General features: G+C 50.6%; 1 protein-coding gene across 2 annotated transcripts in view; it reads left to right on the top strand.

Moving 5' to 3' along the window:
* The first annotated feature begins 6,649 nt into the window (after positions 1-6,649).
* LOC134346398 (interleukin-7 receptor subunit alpha-like) overlaps positions 6,650-16,751 on the top strand; it is a 53,119-nt gene continuing 43,017 nt past the window's right edge. The window contains exon 1 of one of the 2 annotated variants that reach the window (XM_063047756.1): positions 6,650-6,740. In XM_063047756.1, coding sequence (XP_062903826.1) covers positions 6,668-6,740 — 73 coding nt within the window. In that variant the 5' untranslated portion in view covers positions 6,650-6,667. The remainder of the gene's footprint in view (positions 6,741-16,751) is intronic. The other variant, XM_063047757.1, reaches the window with a different exon arrangement.

Genomic DNA, 16,751 nt, shown 5'->3' with positions numbered 1-16,751 from the left:
ATTTGGGATAATGGTCTGAGAGAAAGATTGTTAGAACAAGATTTGAATTTGGAAAAAGCTGTGGCACTCTGCAAAGCTTCTGAGACTGTGACATCGCAGGCTAATGAATTTTCATTAAAAACTACAACGTAGATGCTGTGAAGAAGCGCGAAGAGATTAGAAAAAATAATGAAACAACGATGAAACCGACAGCCAGCAAGACGTCATCTGAGAGAAAAAAATTATGTGATTGCTGTGGACGGAAGAACCGACCTAGCTTCATTTTTCTTATTATTGACGTGCTTATCAAATAACCCTAATATATCTGCTTCTTCCTCTACCCCTGGCAGTGTGTTCCACACACCCAGCACTCTGTGTAAAAAACTGGGCTATCTAGATGTAGCGGAGTTGTGTGGGAGTGCAAGGACTGCACAGCTAGCAAGACCAACGGTCATCCAGCAGATATTTAACCAAAGAGATTCTCTTTCTTCTCATGTATCTGTTCAGTTTCTTGCTGTTTGTTATGAGAGTTACCAGTTCTTTCTGAAATCTCTTCTCCCCCTTGTTGAATGTTTCATCCATCACTGGTCTTTGATTTAGCAGGTTCACCTTTCTGGTCACCATCAACAAGTTAATATCTCCCATTTGATGGGCTGAATGGCCTAATTCTGCTCCTGAGTTTTATGGAACAAGCTGCCAGAGGAAGTGGTTGGGCCAGGTACAATAACAACATGTAAAAGATTCTTGGACAGGTACCTGGGCATGAGGTGTTTAGAGGGATGTGGGCCAAAGTTAGAAAATGGGTTGGCATGAAACCGTTGGGCTGAAGGGTCTGTTTCTATGCTATCTCACTCTGACTATAACAAGTGGTGAGCAACACCTTGCAGGCTACAATTGTGTCACCATTCTCACCCTCGGCACCAGGAGCAGCCGTGGGAGACAACTCGGAGCAGAATGTAGGTCAGGGTGACGATCTGCGTATTTACTCAGCACACACACGGCCTTCACTCAAACCTCAGCCACTGCGAGTCATAGGGGACAGACCCTGCTCTCACGTCCACATGGCGACTGAGAGGCGGCAACAGCAGCAGTCCCTCACTGGCTCTCATCATCTTACCTCTCGCACTGCGACACCCCTTCCACCATTACTGCCCCTCCCACAGCACCACACTCCCTCAGTACTACCCCTCGTAGAGCACGACCCTCCCTCAGTAACGCCCCACCCACAGTGTGACCATCCCTCAGTAACGCCCCTCCCACAGTGTGACCCTCCCTCAGTACCACCCCTCCCACAGTGTGACCCTCCCTCAGTAACGCTCCTCCCACAATGTGACCCTCCCTCAGTACCACCCCTCCCACAGTGTGGCCATCCCTCAGTAACGCCCCACCCACAGTGTGACCATCCCTCAGTAACGCCCCTCCCACAGTGTGACCCTCCCTCAGTACCACCCCTCCCACAGTGTGACCCTCCCTCAGTAACGCTCCTCCCACAATGTGACCCTCCCTCAGTACCACCCCTTCCACAGTGTGACCCTCCCTCAGTACCAGCCCTCCCACAGTGTGACCCTCCCTCAGTACCAGCCCTCCCACAGTGTGACCCTCCCTCAGTAACGCCCCACCCACAGTGTGACCATCCCTCAGTAACGCCCCTCCCACAGTGTGACCCTCCCTCAGTACCATCCCTCCCACAGTGTGACCCTCCCTCAGTACCACCCCTCCCACAGTGTGGCCATCCCTCACTAACACCCCTCCCACAGTGTGACCCTCCCTCAGTAACACCCCTTCCACAGTGTGACCCTCCCTCAGTACCACCCCTCCCACAGTGTGACCCTCCCTCAGTACCACCCCTTCCACAGTGTGACCCTCCCTCAGTACCACCTCACCCACAGTGTGGCCATCCCTCACTAACACCCCTCCCACAGTGTGACCCTCCCTCAGTACCACCTCCCCCACACTGTGACCCTCCCTCAGTACCACCCCTCCCACAGTGTGACCCTCCCTCAGTACCACCCCTCCCACGGTGTGACCTTCCCTCAGTACCACCCCCCCACAGTGTGATCCTCCCTTAGTACCACCCCCCCCACAGTGTGACCATCCCTCAGTACCAGCCCTCCCACAGTGTGACCCTCCCTCACCAACACCCCTCCCACAGTGTGACCCTCCCTCAGTAACGCCCCTCCCACAGTGTGACCCTCAGTACCACCCCACCCACAGTGTGACCCTCCCTCAGTACCACCCCCCCCACAGTGTGACCCTCAGTACCACCCCTCCCACAGTGTGGCCATCCCTCACTAACATCCCTCCCACAGTGTGACCCTCCCTCAGTACCACCATCCCACGGTGTGACCCTCCCTCAGTACCACCCCTCCCACAGTGTGGCCATCCCTCAGTACCACCCTCCCACAGTGTGACCCTCCCTCAGTACCACCCCTCCCACAGTGTGACCCTCCCTCAGTACCACCTCCCCCACACTGTGACCCTCCCTCAGTATCACCCCTCCCACAGTGTGACCCTCCCTCAGTACCACCTCCCCCACAACTGTGACTCTCCCTCAGTACCACCCCTCCCACGGTGTGACCTTCCCTCAGTACCACCCCTCCCACAGTGTGACCCTCCCTCAGTACCACCCCTCCCACAGTGCGACCCTCCCTCAGTACCACCTCCCTCACAGTGTGACCATCCCTCAGTACCACCCCTCCCACAGTGTGACCCTCCCTCAGTACCACCCCTCCCACAGTGTGACCCTCCCTCAGTACCACCTCCCTCACAGTGTGACCATCCCTCAGTACCACCCCTCCCACAGTGTGACCTTCCCTCAGTACCACCCCTCCCACAGTGTGACTCTCCCTCACTAACATCCCTCCCACAGTGTGACCCTCCCTCAGTACCACCCCTCCCACAGTGTGGCCATCCCTCAGTACCACCCTCCCACAGTGTGACCCTCCCTCAGTACCACCCCTCCCACAGTGTGACCCTCCCTCAGTACCACCCCTCCCACAGTGTGACCCTCCCTCAGTACCACCCCTCCCACAGTGTGACCCTCCCTCAGTACCACCTCACCCACCATGTGACCCTCCCTCAGTACCACCCTCCCACAGTGTGACCCTCCCTCAGTACCACCCCTCCCTCAGTGTGACCCTCCCTCAGTACCACCTCCCCCACACTGTGACCCTCCCTCAGTACCACCCCTCCCACAGTGTGACCCTCCCTCAGTTCTGCCCCTCCCACAGTGTGACCCTCCCTCAGTACCACCCCTCCCACGGTGTGACCCTCCCTCAGTACCACCCCTCCCACAGTGTGACCCTCCCTCAGTACCACCCTCCCACAGTGTGACCCTCCCTCAGTACCACCCCTCCCACAGTGTGGCCATCCCTCAGTACCACCCCTCCCGCAGTGTGACCCTCCCTCAGTTCTGCCCCTCAGAGGGTGTGTGGCACGATGGGAGGCCATTTACCCACACCTCCACTCTCACTCCCTCCCCATGGGACAGACTTCCTCAGCTCCAGCACCAACGGAGGTCTCTTTCCCTCCCGACTTCAGCATTCCAAAGGAGTTGCTCCCATCCGACTCCCTGGTTCAGTCCACAATCCCTGCCAAACACTGCATACACAAAATACTGGAGGAGCTCATCAGGTCAGGCAGTATCTCTGGAGGGGAATAAATATTAGGCTTTTGGGTCCGAGACCCTTCATCAGGACTAACTGAAAGAAGAGATAGTAAGAGATTTGAAAGTGGGAGGGGAAGGGAGAGATATCATTTTGGATCTCCCCCTCCCCCTCCCACTTTCAAATCTCTTACTATCTCTTCTTTCAGTTAGTCCTGACGAAGGGTCTCGGCCTGAAACGTCGACTGTATCTCTTCCTAGAGATGCAGAGATGCTGCCTGGCCTGCTGCGTTCACCAGTATTTTGTGTGTGTGTTGCTTGAAATTCCAGCATCTGCAGATTTCCTCGTTTTTGCGTGTCCAGGCACCAGTTCACTTGCTCTGGCTCCAACCTAGAGTACTGCATTTGGTGTTCGCAGAGTAGTCTCCTCTACACTGGACAAAGCAAACGCAGAATGGGCGAGCACTTTGCGGGTCTTCAGTTCTCAGAGCACAGAGATGACCTTGAAGTCCCACCAGTTCGATCCATTCTATTCCCACACTGATTTATCAGTCAGTGACCTCCTGTTGTCATACTTTGCTCTGATCACTAGGGGGCAGCACACACCCCCAGGCTCTGACTGTCATCCCCCGATTATTAGTAGGTTATTTTCGTCCATGTCTCGTTTTAGTTAGAGGGCACCTGTGCTTTCTTTTGTTTCCCTGCTTAAATTCCCTCTGGTTTATTAGCCTGAAGAGCAGGAATTGTTGCTGTTTCCTTCTCCAAAGTTGTATCCTGGAATGGGCTGTCCTCCAGCAGCTGGTGTCGATATGCCAGGACGCAGACCCCAGCCGTGTACCCAGAGGGATGTGGTCCACCCACCCACACGAGGTTGTGTCTGAGAAAGCTAGAGGGCGGGCGAGACGTGAGAAGTGTTAATCCCTGAAATGCACAGACTGTTGATGCAAGAGATTCCTGTAAACCTGCAGGGGAAGGAGCTGGAGCTGGCACATAGGGCTCACGGCTCCCTCCAGCTCTCCGGCATTGTCTGACCATGCTGGGCACCAGAGCAACCCTTCTCTTTGAGGGTACGTATGACCGAAATCATTCCAGAGGATGAAACACTCACTGACGAGAGTTTAGGAAACTGACAATTATCTCATAGACAACAGGAAAGCAAAAGATAAATGGAACCACTGACAGAGAGAGCTTCTGCACATTTGTAGAAAGGATATTACAACATCAAGCATCATTGAGTTTGGGGGAGAGATTCAGTGAAGGGAAAAAGAGAAAAGGAAGAGGTTCTAAATCATTTTCAATCAGTCTTCACAAGCAGAAACCACTGCCCCTCCCTCTCTCCACACAGCCCTGTATCAGTCCCCAAACTAATCCCACTGTCCCCCCACCTCTCCACACAGCCCTGTATCAGTCCCCAAACTAATCCCACTGTCCCCCCACCTCTCCACACAGCCCTGTATCAGTCCCCAAACTAATCCCACTGTCCCCTCACCTCTCCACACAGCCCTGTATCAGTCCCCAAACTAATCCCACTGTCCCCCCACCTCTCCACACAGCCCTGTATCAGTCCCCAAACTAATCCCACTGTCCCCCCACCTCTCCACACAGCCCTGTATCAGTCCCCAAACTAATCCCACTGTCCCCTCACCTCTCCACACAGCCCTGTATCAGTCCCCAAACTAATCCCACTGTCCCCCCACCTCTCCACACAGCCCTGTATCAGTCCCCAAACTAATCCCACTGTCCCCTTCTCTCTCTCCCCACACCCTGCATCAGTCCCCAAACTAACCCCACTGTCCCCCCCCCATCCACACAATCCTGTATCGGTCCCCAAACTAACCCCACTGTCCCCCCCTCTCTCTACACAGTCCTGTATCAGTCCCCAAACTAATCCCACTGTCCCCCCCTCGCTCTCTACACAGTCCTGTATCGGACCCCAAACTAATCCCACTGTCCCCCCCTCTCTCTCTACACAGTCCTGTATCAGTCTCCAAACTAATCCCACTGTCCCCCTGCCCTCTCTCCACACAGTCCTGTATCGGACCCCAAACTAATCCCACTGTCCCCCCCTCTCTCTCTCCACAGTCCTGTATCAGTCCCCAAACTAATCCCACTGTCCCCCCCTCTCTCTACACAGTCCTGTATCAGTCCCCAAACTAATCCCACTGTCCCCACCCCCTCCACACAGTCCTGTATCGGTCCCCAAACTAATTCCACTGTCCCCCCACTCTCTTTCCCCACAGTCCTGTATCAGTCCCCAAACTAATCCCACTGTCCCCTTCTCTCTCTCCCCCTTCTCTCTCTCCCCACACCCTGTATCAGTCCCCAAACTAATCCCACTGTCCCCCCCACACCCTGTATCAGTCCCCAAACTAATCCCACTGTCCCCCCCACACCCTGTATCAGTCCCCAAACTAATCCCACTGTCCCCCCTCCCTCTCTCCACACAGTCCTGCACCCCAACAGGGCACCCAGAAGTCAGCTTCAAATGTGAATACTTCAAAAGAGTGGTATCCATCACAAAGGACCCCCACCACCCAGAACATGCCCTCTTCTCATTGCTACCATCGGGGGGAGGGACAGAAACCTGAAGATTCACACCCAGTGTTTCAGAAACAGCTTCCACCCCTCCACCATCAGATTTCTGAATGGACGATGAACCCACGTACACCATCTCACTATTTTTTGCTCTTTTTGCACAAATTATTTAATTATTTTAAAATATATATTTCTTCATGTAATTCACAGATGTTATTAATATATATTGCTTTGTGCTGCTGCCACAAAGATAACAAATTTCACAGCATACGCCAGTGAACCTGAGTCTGATTCTGAATGCTGGAACAAACTTGATGGCTCAAATGGGCCAAATCCTCTCTGTGTGTGCCTTGCCCATGGGGGACGTACAACTACAGTGTGGACTGCTCCCTACCCACCCCTCTGCCTCTCTGCAGCCTCTCGGCCGTGGCACCGAAACTGTGGCAGCTATTGGCGGAACAGTTCAGTGGTGCAAGGGTTAATTTCCGCCACGGTACGGGATGTGGTTTCTGAGCTGCTGTTTGTCAGACCGATGCTGGGAGTAAGGAGATGGATGCTCACGTCTTGCTACCCTTTCTGCTGCTGCCTGTCTCCCTGCTGCTGGCCGAGAGCGGCTCTGATGGTGAGAGGGCTGGGGCACTGGGGTCGCACCGTGCCCGCGGGGAGGTGGTGCCTCGGCCGGAAATTGGGGATGGACGGGGTGGGGTGGTGCAGGTGGCGGGAGGCTGTGTTGTCTCATGCTCGATCCCCCACGGGCTCATACCATTCCTGTCCCAGCTCACTCAGCTCCCACTCACCATACCCTTGGCCTCTCCCTTTTCCCCTTGTCACCCTCTGTCTTTCTGCACCCTCCCTGCCCTGTGGGTGACAGAGAGGCTGTGAGCAGGTGGTCAGGAGGGCACACCAAGATACCATTCGGCTGTTTGAAGCTAGGGCGGGGACAGATGGGAAGGGGCTGCTGACACAGACCATTGGCTCAGAGCTTATGGCTCCCACCCGGGCAATCTCCATCAGCCGGTTGGAGTGGTGTTTCTTTCTCTAAGGCTGGTGTGTTGGGGGCACATCTTTAGTAACTACTGAATCCCCCAGTCCTTCAATCCATTCCCTTGGATTTCAATGGGGATTGAAGTCTGTGTCCCTCCCCTCCTCAAGCTCCCTCTGCCCCCACCTCTCTCCCTCAGCATGTGCTCACTATGTGTCAGGGCTGCAAGGAGAAAAACGTTTAGTGGGGTGGATAGGGTGCCAATCGAGCGGGCAGTGGTGTGGATGGGGTGCCAATCGAGCAGGCTGTGGTGTGGATAGGGTGCCAATCGAGTGGGCTGTGGGGTGGGTGGGGTGCCAATCGAGTGGGCTGTGGTGTGGATGGGGTGCTAATCGAGCGGGCTGTGGGGTGGATGGGGTGCTAATCGAGCAGGCTGTGGGGTGGATGGGGTGCCAATCGAGTGGGCTGTGGGGTGGATGGGGTGCCAATCGAGTGGGCTGTGGTGTGGATGAGGTGCCAATCGAGTGGGCTGTGGGGTGGATGGGGTGCTAATCGAGCGGGCAGTGGTGTGAATGGGGTGCCAATCGAGCAGGCTGTGGTGTGGATGGGGTGCTAATCGAGCGGGCTGTGGTGTGGTGAGGTGCCAATCGAGTGGGCAGAGGTGTGGATGGGGTGCCAATCGACTGGGCAGTGGTGTGGATGAGGTGCCAATCAAGTGAGCTGTGATGTGGTGGGGTGCCAATCGAGTGGGCTGTGGGGTGGATGGGGTGCCAATTGAGTGGGCTGTGGTGTGGATGAGGTGTCAATTGAGTGGGCTGTGGTGTGGTGGGGTGCCAATCGAGCGGGCAGTGGTGTGGATGGGGTGCCAATCGAGTGGGCAGTGGTGTGGATGAGGTGCCAATCGAGTGGGCTGTGGTGTGGATGAGGTGCCAATTGAGTGGGCTGTGGTGTGGTGGGGTGCCAATCGAGTGGGCTGTGGGGTGGATGGGGTGCCAATCGAGCGGGCTGTGGGGTGGATGGGGTGCCAATCGAGTGGGCAGTGGTGTGGATGAGGTGCCAATCGAGCGGGCAGTAGTGTGGATGGGGTGCCAATCGAGTGGGCTGTGGGGTGGATGGGGTGCCAATCGAGCGGGCTGTGGGGTGGATGGGGTGCCAATCGAGTGGGCAGTGGTGTGGATGAGGTGCCAATCGAGTGGGTTGTGGTGTGGTGAGGTGCCAATCGAGTGGGCAGTGGTGTGGATGGGGTGCCAATCGACTGGGCAGTGGTGTGGATGGGGTGCCAATCGAGCGGGCAGTGGTGTGGTTGGGGTGCCAATCGAGTGGGCTGTGGTGTGGTGAGGTGCCAATCGAGCGGGCAGTGGTGTGGATGGGGTGCCAATTGAGTGGGCTGTGGGGTGGATGGGGTGCCAATCGAGCAGGCTGTGGGGTGGATGGGGTGCCAATCGAGCGGGCTGTGGTGTGGATGAGGTGCCAATCGAGTGGGCTGTGGTGTAGTGAGGTGCCAATCGAGTGGGCAGTGGTGTGGATGGGGTGCCAATCGACTGGGCAGTGGTGTGGATGGGTTGCCAATCGAGCGGGCAGTGGTGTGGATGGGGTGCCAATCGAGTGGGCTGTGGTGTGGTGAGGTGCCAATCGAGCGGGCAGTGGTGTGGATGGGGTGCCAATTGAGCGGGCTGTGGGGTGGATGAGGTGCCAATCGAGTGGGCTGTGGTGTGGTGAGGTGCCAATCAAGTGGGCAGTGGTGTGGATGGGGTGCCAATCGACTGGGCAATGGTGTGGATGGGGTGCCAATCGAGCGGGCAGTGGTGTGGATGGGGTGCCAATTGAGCGGGCTGTGGGGTGGATGGGGTGCCAATCGAGCGGGCTGTGGGGTGGATGGGGTGCCAATCCAGCGGGCTGTGGGGTGGATGGGGTGCCAATCGATCGGGCTGTGGTGTTCTGGCTGTTGTCTGAGGGTCATTGGAGCCACAGTCACGCAGCAAAGTGGAGAATGTTCCGTCACTCCTGACCTGAGTCTTGTGGATGGCGGAGAGAGCCTTGGGTGTCAGGAGGTGAGTCAGACCCCAAGATTCCCAACCCCTAACAGCCAGGCTGTCTGTGGCTGCTCCTGTTGAGTTTCAGGCCAACAACCAGGCTGTATGTGTGAGCTTCTTGTAATCTACCAAGACACGAGACAGAACCTGGCAGGGGAACGAGGGGAATGAAAGGAGGGCTAGGACAGAGGGACAGGGAACAGAAGCTGGACGTTGAGCTTAGAAGTATAATAACCATCTGCAGGAATAAGTGCCACAGGGGTAGAGTGAGAGATGGGAGGGTGGGCAGAACGTCAGTGTCATAGGATCCATACTTCCGTGCACGTGTGTCCACACAAGCTGGTGAACACAGATGTGATCGCTGTCACAGGAACGTTGCCGGTGGGTACAGTAAGTATTCCCACAGATCTCACCCGTAGAAGGACAGTCTGGGAACTGCTGATCCATTATAAGTTCATAAGACATAGGAGCAGATTCATCAGGAGTGATTTATTTATTCCCCCTCAACCCCAATCTTCTGCCTTCTCCCCGTAACCTTTCATGCCCTGACTAATCAAGAACCTATCAACCTCTGCTTTAGATGTATCCAATGACTTGGCCTCCACAGCCACCTTCTTGCTAAGGAAATTGACAAACCTCTATTCTAAGACTGTGGTCCTAGACGCCCCGCTATAGGAAACATCTTCTCCACTTCGACTCTTTCTAGGCCTTTCAATATTCGATAAGTTGCAAGAGATTCCCCCCTCATTCTTCTAAACTCCAGTGATAAAAGACCCAGAGCTATCAAATGCTTCTCATATGTTAACCCTTCCATTCCTGTCACTGATGGTGTGGAATGCTTTGGAATCTGTAATAAAAGGTATGATATCAGCCACTTGGGAAAGAGAGGGCAGAGTCTGTGGGTATCTATGGAGGGAAAGTCAGTAGACGATGATGTCAGGATTGCCTGAGGATGTGATGGGTGAAATGGGTGAGGGGATCAAATAGCCGTGGTTAAAGAAATTAAAAGAATTATAGAGTCATAGAGCTGAGTCTACATATGTTCTGTTGGCGTTGTGACTCTGAGAATGAGGACAGAAACCTCAATTGTATCATGTCTTCCATGCTAACTGATTCCATTTCCCACATTCCCGTATCCCTCTCCCTTCCCTATCCAAGAACCTGTCCAAATCCCTTTCATAAGTGTGCCTGCCACCACCTTGCAAAGGCAGGGATTGTCTAAGAGGAGGCAGTGTGGTCTTGTGCGAGTTTTATTGAAGGTGTTGATAGGGTGACTTCAAAAGTCAATGAAATTACAGGCGGTGGGAACGATAGAAAGGAACGATGTGGAGAGGGTGCGGAATAGTCTTATCAGGATGTTGCCAGCATTAGAGGGCATGGGTTATAATAAGAAACTGGATAAACTTGGGTTGTTTTCTGGAATGGTGGAGGCTGAGAGGAGATCTGATAGAAGTTTATAGATTATGAGAGGCATAGAAAGTCAGAAGGCATGGGATCCAGGGAAGTTTGGCCAGGTGGATTCAGAATTGGCTTGCCTGCAGAAAGCAGAGGGTGGTGGTGGAGGGAGTACATTCAGATTGGAGGATTGTGACTAGTGGTGTCCCACAAGGATCTGTTCTGGGACCTCTACTTTTCGTGATTTTTATTAACGACCTGGATATGGGGGTAGAAGGGTGAGTTGGCAAGTTTGCAGACGACACAAAGGTTGGTGGTGTTGTAGATAGTGTAGTGGATTGTCGAAGATTGCAGAGAGACATTGATAGGATGCAGAAGTGGGCTGAGAAGTGGCAGATGGAGTTCAACCCGGAGAAGTGTGAGGTGGTACACTTTGGAAGGACAAACTCCAAGGCAGAGTACAAAGTAAATGGCAGGATACTTGGTAGTGTGGAGGAGCAGCGGGATCTCGGGGTACATGTCCACAGATCCCTGAAAGTTGCCTCACAGGTAGATAGGGTAGTTAAGAAAGCTTATGGGGTGTTAGCTTTCATAAATCGAGGGATAGAGTTTAAGAGTCGCGATGTAATGATGCAGCTCTATAAAACTCTGGTTAGGCCACACTTGGAGTACTGTGTCCAGTTCTGGTCACCTCACTATAGAAAGGATGTGGAAGCATTGGAAAGGGTACAGAGGAGATTTACCAGGATGCTGCCTGGTTTAGAGAGTAAGGATTATGATCAGAGATTAAGGGAGCTCGGGCTTTACTCTTTGGAGAGAAGGAGGATGAGAGGAGACATGATAGAGGTGTACAAGATAATAAGAGGAATAGATAGAGTGGATAGCCAGCGCCTCTTCCCCAGGGCACCACTGCTCAATACAAGAGGACATGGCTTTAAGGTAAGGGGTGGGAAGTTCAAGGGGGATATTAGAGGAAGGTTTTTTACTCAGAGAGTGGTTGGTGCGTGGAATGCACTGCCTGAGTCAGTGGTGGAGGCAGATACACTAGTGAAGTTTAAGAGACTACTGGACAGGTATATGGAGGAATTTAAGGTGGGGGCTTATATGGGAGGCAGGGTTTAAGGATCAGCACAACATTGTGGGCCGAAGGGCCTGTACTGTGCTGTACTATTCTATATTCTATGTTCTATAGATAGAGCAGACAGACAGTATCTTTTCTCTGGTCTAAATATTTAATACCAGAGGGCACGCATTTAAGATGAGAGGAAGGTAATTTCAAACGAGATGTGAGGAGCAAGGTTTTTACAGAGCGAGCGGTGGGTGCCTGGGGTGGTGACAGAGGCAGACGTGACAGGGTGTGTAAGAGATATTTAGGACAGTTACGTGAATGTGCAGGAAGTGGGCAGATATAGGCATTCTGAAAGCAGGATTTGGTTCAGTTGGCTGTGTTATTATTGTGGCCCAAAGTTCCTGTTTTCTTTGCTGTACTGGTCTGAGTCCTGGATGTGACTTCAGTAAGGCTTTGCCAAGGTCACTTGTTAAAGGCACTTGGGATCTGAGGTGTGTTTACAACTGGATACAAAACTGGCTGGGAGAAGGGAGGCAGGGAGCAATGGTGGGCCGTTACTCCACTGAGAGGCCTGTAACCAGTGGTTTAATGCAGGGATCAGTACAGGACCCCTATGCAAGTAACTTGGATAAGAATGCAACCCTGGGATTTTTTTAGTCGTGTGGTGGTGAATCTGTGGAATTCATTGTCACAAACAGCTGTGGAGGCCAAGTTATTTGATATATTTAAAGTGGAGGTTGATAGGTTCTATATTAGACCAAAAGTCATACTAGAATGAGGCCATTTGGCCCTTCGAGTCTCCTCTGCCATTCCATCATGGCTGATCTATTATGCCTCTCAACCTCATTCACCAGTCTCCCCCTAGAACCTTTGACGCTCTGGTTAAACAAGAAACTTTCATCTTCCGAAGCACCTTCTCCTTATTAATAGCAGCAACACTCATTTCTGCCCCTTGTAACTCTCAAATTTCTGGCATACTGCTAATGATTTTTGAAAGATCATTATTAATACCTCCACATTCTTCTAGTGTCCCTCACAGTGAAGACTGATACAAAATACTTATTAAGTTTGTCTGCCGTCTCTTTGTCCCCCACAACCACCTCTCCAGTGATCCGATATCCACTCACGTCTTTTACTCTTTATATATCTGAGAAAACTTTTTGTTTCCTCTTTGAATGTTGTCATTTCTTCGACCAAAGTGCATGACCATACACTTCGCAACACTGTATTCCATCTGCCATTTCTTTGCCCACTCTTCTAATCTGTTGAGGTCCTTTTGTAGCCTCTCTACTTCCTCAAAACTATCTTCCCCTCCACCTATTTTCATATCGTCTGCAAACTTTGAAACAAAGCCATCAATTCCATCATCCAAACATAAAAAGAATCGGTTCCTACACCTGTGGAATACCACTAGTCATTGGCAGCCAACCAGAAAAGGCTCTCTTTATTCCCACTCTTTGCCTCCTGCCAATTGGCCACTGCTTTATCCATGCTAGTATCTTTCCTGTAATACCACGGGCTTGTATCTTGTTTAGCAGCCTCATGTGTGGAACCTTGTCAAAGGCCTTCTGAAAATCCAAATACACAAGATCTACTGATTCTCCTTTGAATATACTGCTTGTTATTTCTTTAAAGAATGCCACCAGATTTGTCAGGTAAGACTTTTCCTTAAGGAAACCATGCTGACTTTGTCCTGTTTTATCATGTGCCTCCAAGTACCCTGAGACCTCATCCTTAATAATAGACTCCAACATCTTCCCAAACACTGAGGTCAGACTAAGTGACCTATAGTTTCCTTTCTTCTGCCTCTCTCCCTTCTGGAAGAGTGGAGTGACATTCACAATTTTCCAGTCTTCCAGGACCATTCCTGAATCTAGTGATTCTTGAAAGATCATTACTAATGCTTCCACTATCTCTTCAGCTACCTCTTTCAGAACCCTGGGTGTACACCGCCTGGTCCAGGTGACTTATCTACCTTCAGACCTTTCAGTTTCCTGAGAAACTTCTTTCTAGTAATGGTAACATCACAGACTTCATGACCCCTGACACCTGGAACTTCCACCATACTGCTAGTGTCTTGCACAGTGAAGACTGATGCAAAATGCCAGTTCATCTGTCATTTCCTTGTTCCCCATTACAACCTCTCCAGCATCATTTTCCAGTGGTCCAATATCCACTTCCTTTCTTTTACTCTTTATATAGCTGAAGAAACTTTTGTTAACCTCTTTAATATTATTGGCTAGCTTACCTTTGTGTTCCATCTTTACCTTCTTAATGACTTTTTTAGTTGCCTTCTGTTGGTTTTTAAAAGCTTCCCAATCCTCTAACTTCCTATTAAATTTTGTTCGATTTTATGCCCTCTCTTTGGCTTTTATGTTGCTTTTGTTTTCTCTTGTTAACCTCAGTTGTGTCACTTTCCTTCAGAATACTCCTTCCTCTTTGGGATGTATAAATCCTGTGCCTTCCAAAAATTCCATCCATGGCTGTTCTTTCGTCATCCCTGCCAGTGTTCTTTTCCAGTCAATTCTGGCTGTCTCCTCTCTCGTGCCTCTGCTCTTTCCCTCTACTCCACAGTAATGCTGATACATCTGACTCTAACTTCTTCTCAAATTTCAGTGTGAGTTCAATCATATTGTGATCACTTGCCCTTGAGGGTTATTTTACCTTAAGGTCTCGAATCAATTGTGGTTCATTGCACAACACCCAATCCAGAATAGCTGATCCCCTTCTGGGCTCAACCATGAGCTGCTCTAAAAAGCCATCTCGTTGGCATTCTAGAAATTCCCCCTCCTGAAAACCAGCACCAACCTGATTTTCCCAACCTACCTGCATATTGAAGTGCCCCTTGACTGTTGTAACGTTGTCCTCTTGGCATGCATTTTCTATCTCCCGTTGTAATTTGAGGATCACTTTCTTGCTACTGTTTGGGGTCTGTATACAACTCCCATCAGGGTCTTTCTACCCTAGCAGTTCCTTAGCTCTATCCACAATGATTCAACACCTTCCAACCCGATGTCACCTCTTTCTAATAATTTGATTTCATTTTTTCCCCGACAGAGCCACACCACACCCTCTGCCTTCTGGCATGTTCTTTTATTACAATGTGTATCCTTGGTCTTTAGGTTCCCAGCTATAATCTTCTTTCAGCCATGATTCAGTGATGCCTACAACATTATACATGTCAATCTGTAACTGTGCTACAAGTTCATCTATCTTATTCCATATACTGCGCGCATTCAAATATAACACTTCCGGTCCTGTATTCACCCCTTTTAGTTTTATCAACCTTTTATGTTGCAACTCATCCTGTTGACCGCAATGTTGACCAATCAACAGGCTCTCCTCACTGTATATTTTATCTCTGTTTGTAAACCAGCTACCTCATCTTCAGGACTATTGTCTGTCTTTCCTCTGATGTTTCTTGCATTGAAATATAGGCAGCTCAGGACACTAGTCACACAATACTCAACCTTTTGATTCCTAACTTTGTCTGGTCTTACCAACATCTATCTCCAAAGCCTCTCCACTAACTCTCTGGCACTTTGGTTCCCATCCCACTGCAAATCTTGTTTAAACCCCACAGTGCAGCATTAATAAACCTTACCGCTGGGACCTCCCGAGTTTTGTGTCATCAGTAAACCATGTTGTTATGCCACTTCTTTTCAGATGCAAATAATTAATGTACTGTATATATCAAAAACAAAACCCACAAAATCTTCCTTTAACCGAATTATAGGAGAGATGTCAACAAAATAGAGAGAGTACACTTAGTCATGGTCATAGTCATAGTCATAGTCATACTTGATCCTGAAGGAAATTGATTTACTAGAAATGTTACCTGGATTTCATAGAACATAGAACATAGAATAGTACAGCACAGTACAGGCCCTTCGGTCCACAATGTTGTGCCGACCCTCAAACCCTGCCTCCCATATAAGCTCCCACCTTAAATTCCTCCATATACCTGTTTAGTAGTCTCTTAAACTTCATTAGTGTATCTGCCTCCACCACTGACTCAGGCAGTGCATTCCACGCACCAACCACTCTCTGAGTAAAAAACTTTCCTCTAATATCCCCCCTTGAACTTCCCACCCCTTACCTTAAAGCCATGTCCTCTTGTATTGAGCAGTGGTGCCCCGGGGAAGAGGCACTGGCTATCCACTCTATCTATTCCTCTTATTATCTTGTACACCTCTATCATGTCTCCTCTCATCCTCCTTCTCTCCAAAGAGTAAAGCCCTAGCTCCCTTAATCTCTGATCCTAATGCATACTCTCTAAACCAGGCAGCATCCTGGTAAATCTCCTCTGTAAACCTAAGTTCATCGCCTAAGTTACAGAGAAAGGTTGAACAAGTTGGTTCTTTATTCTTTGGAACATAGAAGGTTGAGGGGGGACTTGATAGAGGTGTTTAAAATTATGAGGGGGATAGATAGGGTTGACGTGGATAGGCTTTTTCCATTGAGAGTGGGGGAGATTCAAACAAGAGGACATGAGTTGAGAGTTAAAGGGCAAAAGTTTAGGGGTAACATGAAGGGGAACTTCTTTACTCAGAGAGTGGTAGCTGTGTGGAATGAGCTTCCAGCAGAAGTGGTTGAGGCAGGTTCGATGTTGTCATTTGAAGTTAAATTGGATAGCTATATGGACAGGAAAGGAATGGAGGGTTATGGGCTGAGTGCAGGTCGGTGAGACCAGGTGAGAGTAAGAGTTCGGCACGGACTAGAATGGCCGAGATGGCCTGTTTCCGTGCTGTAATTGTTATATAGTTATATGGTTATATCCAGTTCAGGTACAAGCTGTCCCTTCTGTACAGGTCTCATCTTCCCGAGAAGAGAGCCCAGTGATCCGTAAACCTCTATGGTCTATAAACCCTATGCCACTTGTGGCTCAGTACAATTTTCCGATACCTGACACACATTTCTTTCTTTCCCTGATTAAACCTTTAATATTCATCTTTGGTTGAGGTTCTGTAATCTCTGTCTCTGATCCTCACAAGGATGTGCTGGCTCTGAACTCTTATTGCCTCACCTGTAAACATCTCCCACTTATTGGACAGTGTTTCCCCTCTAATTGCTGTTTCCAGCCCTCCTCTCCCGAGTCCTGACCTGTCCTGTCAAAATGCATTATCGGCTATTTTATTGCTCTATGTCCTCCCA

Source organism: Mobula hypostoma, chromosome 5 (genome assembly GCF_963921235.1).
Source record: "Mobula hypostoma chromosome 5, sMobHyp1.1, whole genome shotgun sequence".
Classification (NCBI taxonomy): domain Eukaryota; kingdom Metazoa; phylum Chordata; class Chondrichthyes; order Myliobatiformes; family Myliobatidae; genus Mobula; species Mobula hypostoma.
The sequence above is the reverse complement of the archived record's forward strand: the minus strand, read 5'-3'. Positions and strand labels throughout refer to the sequence as shown.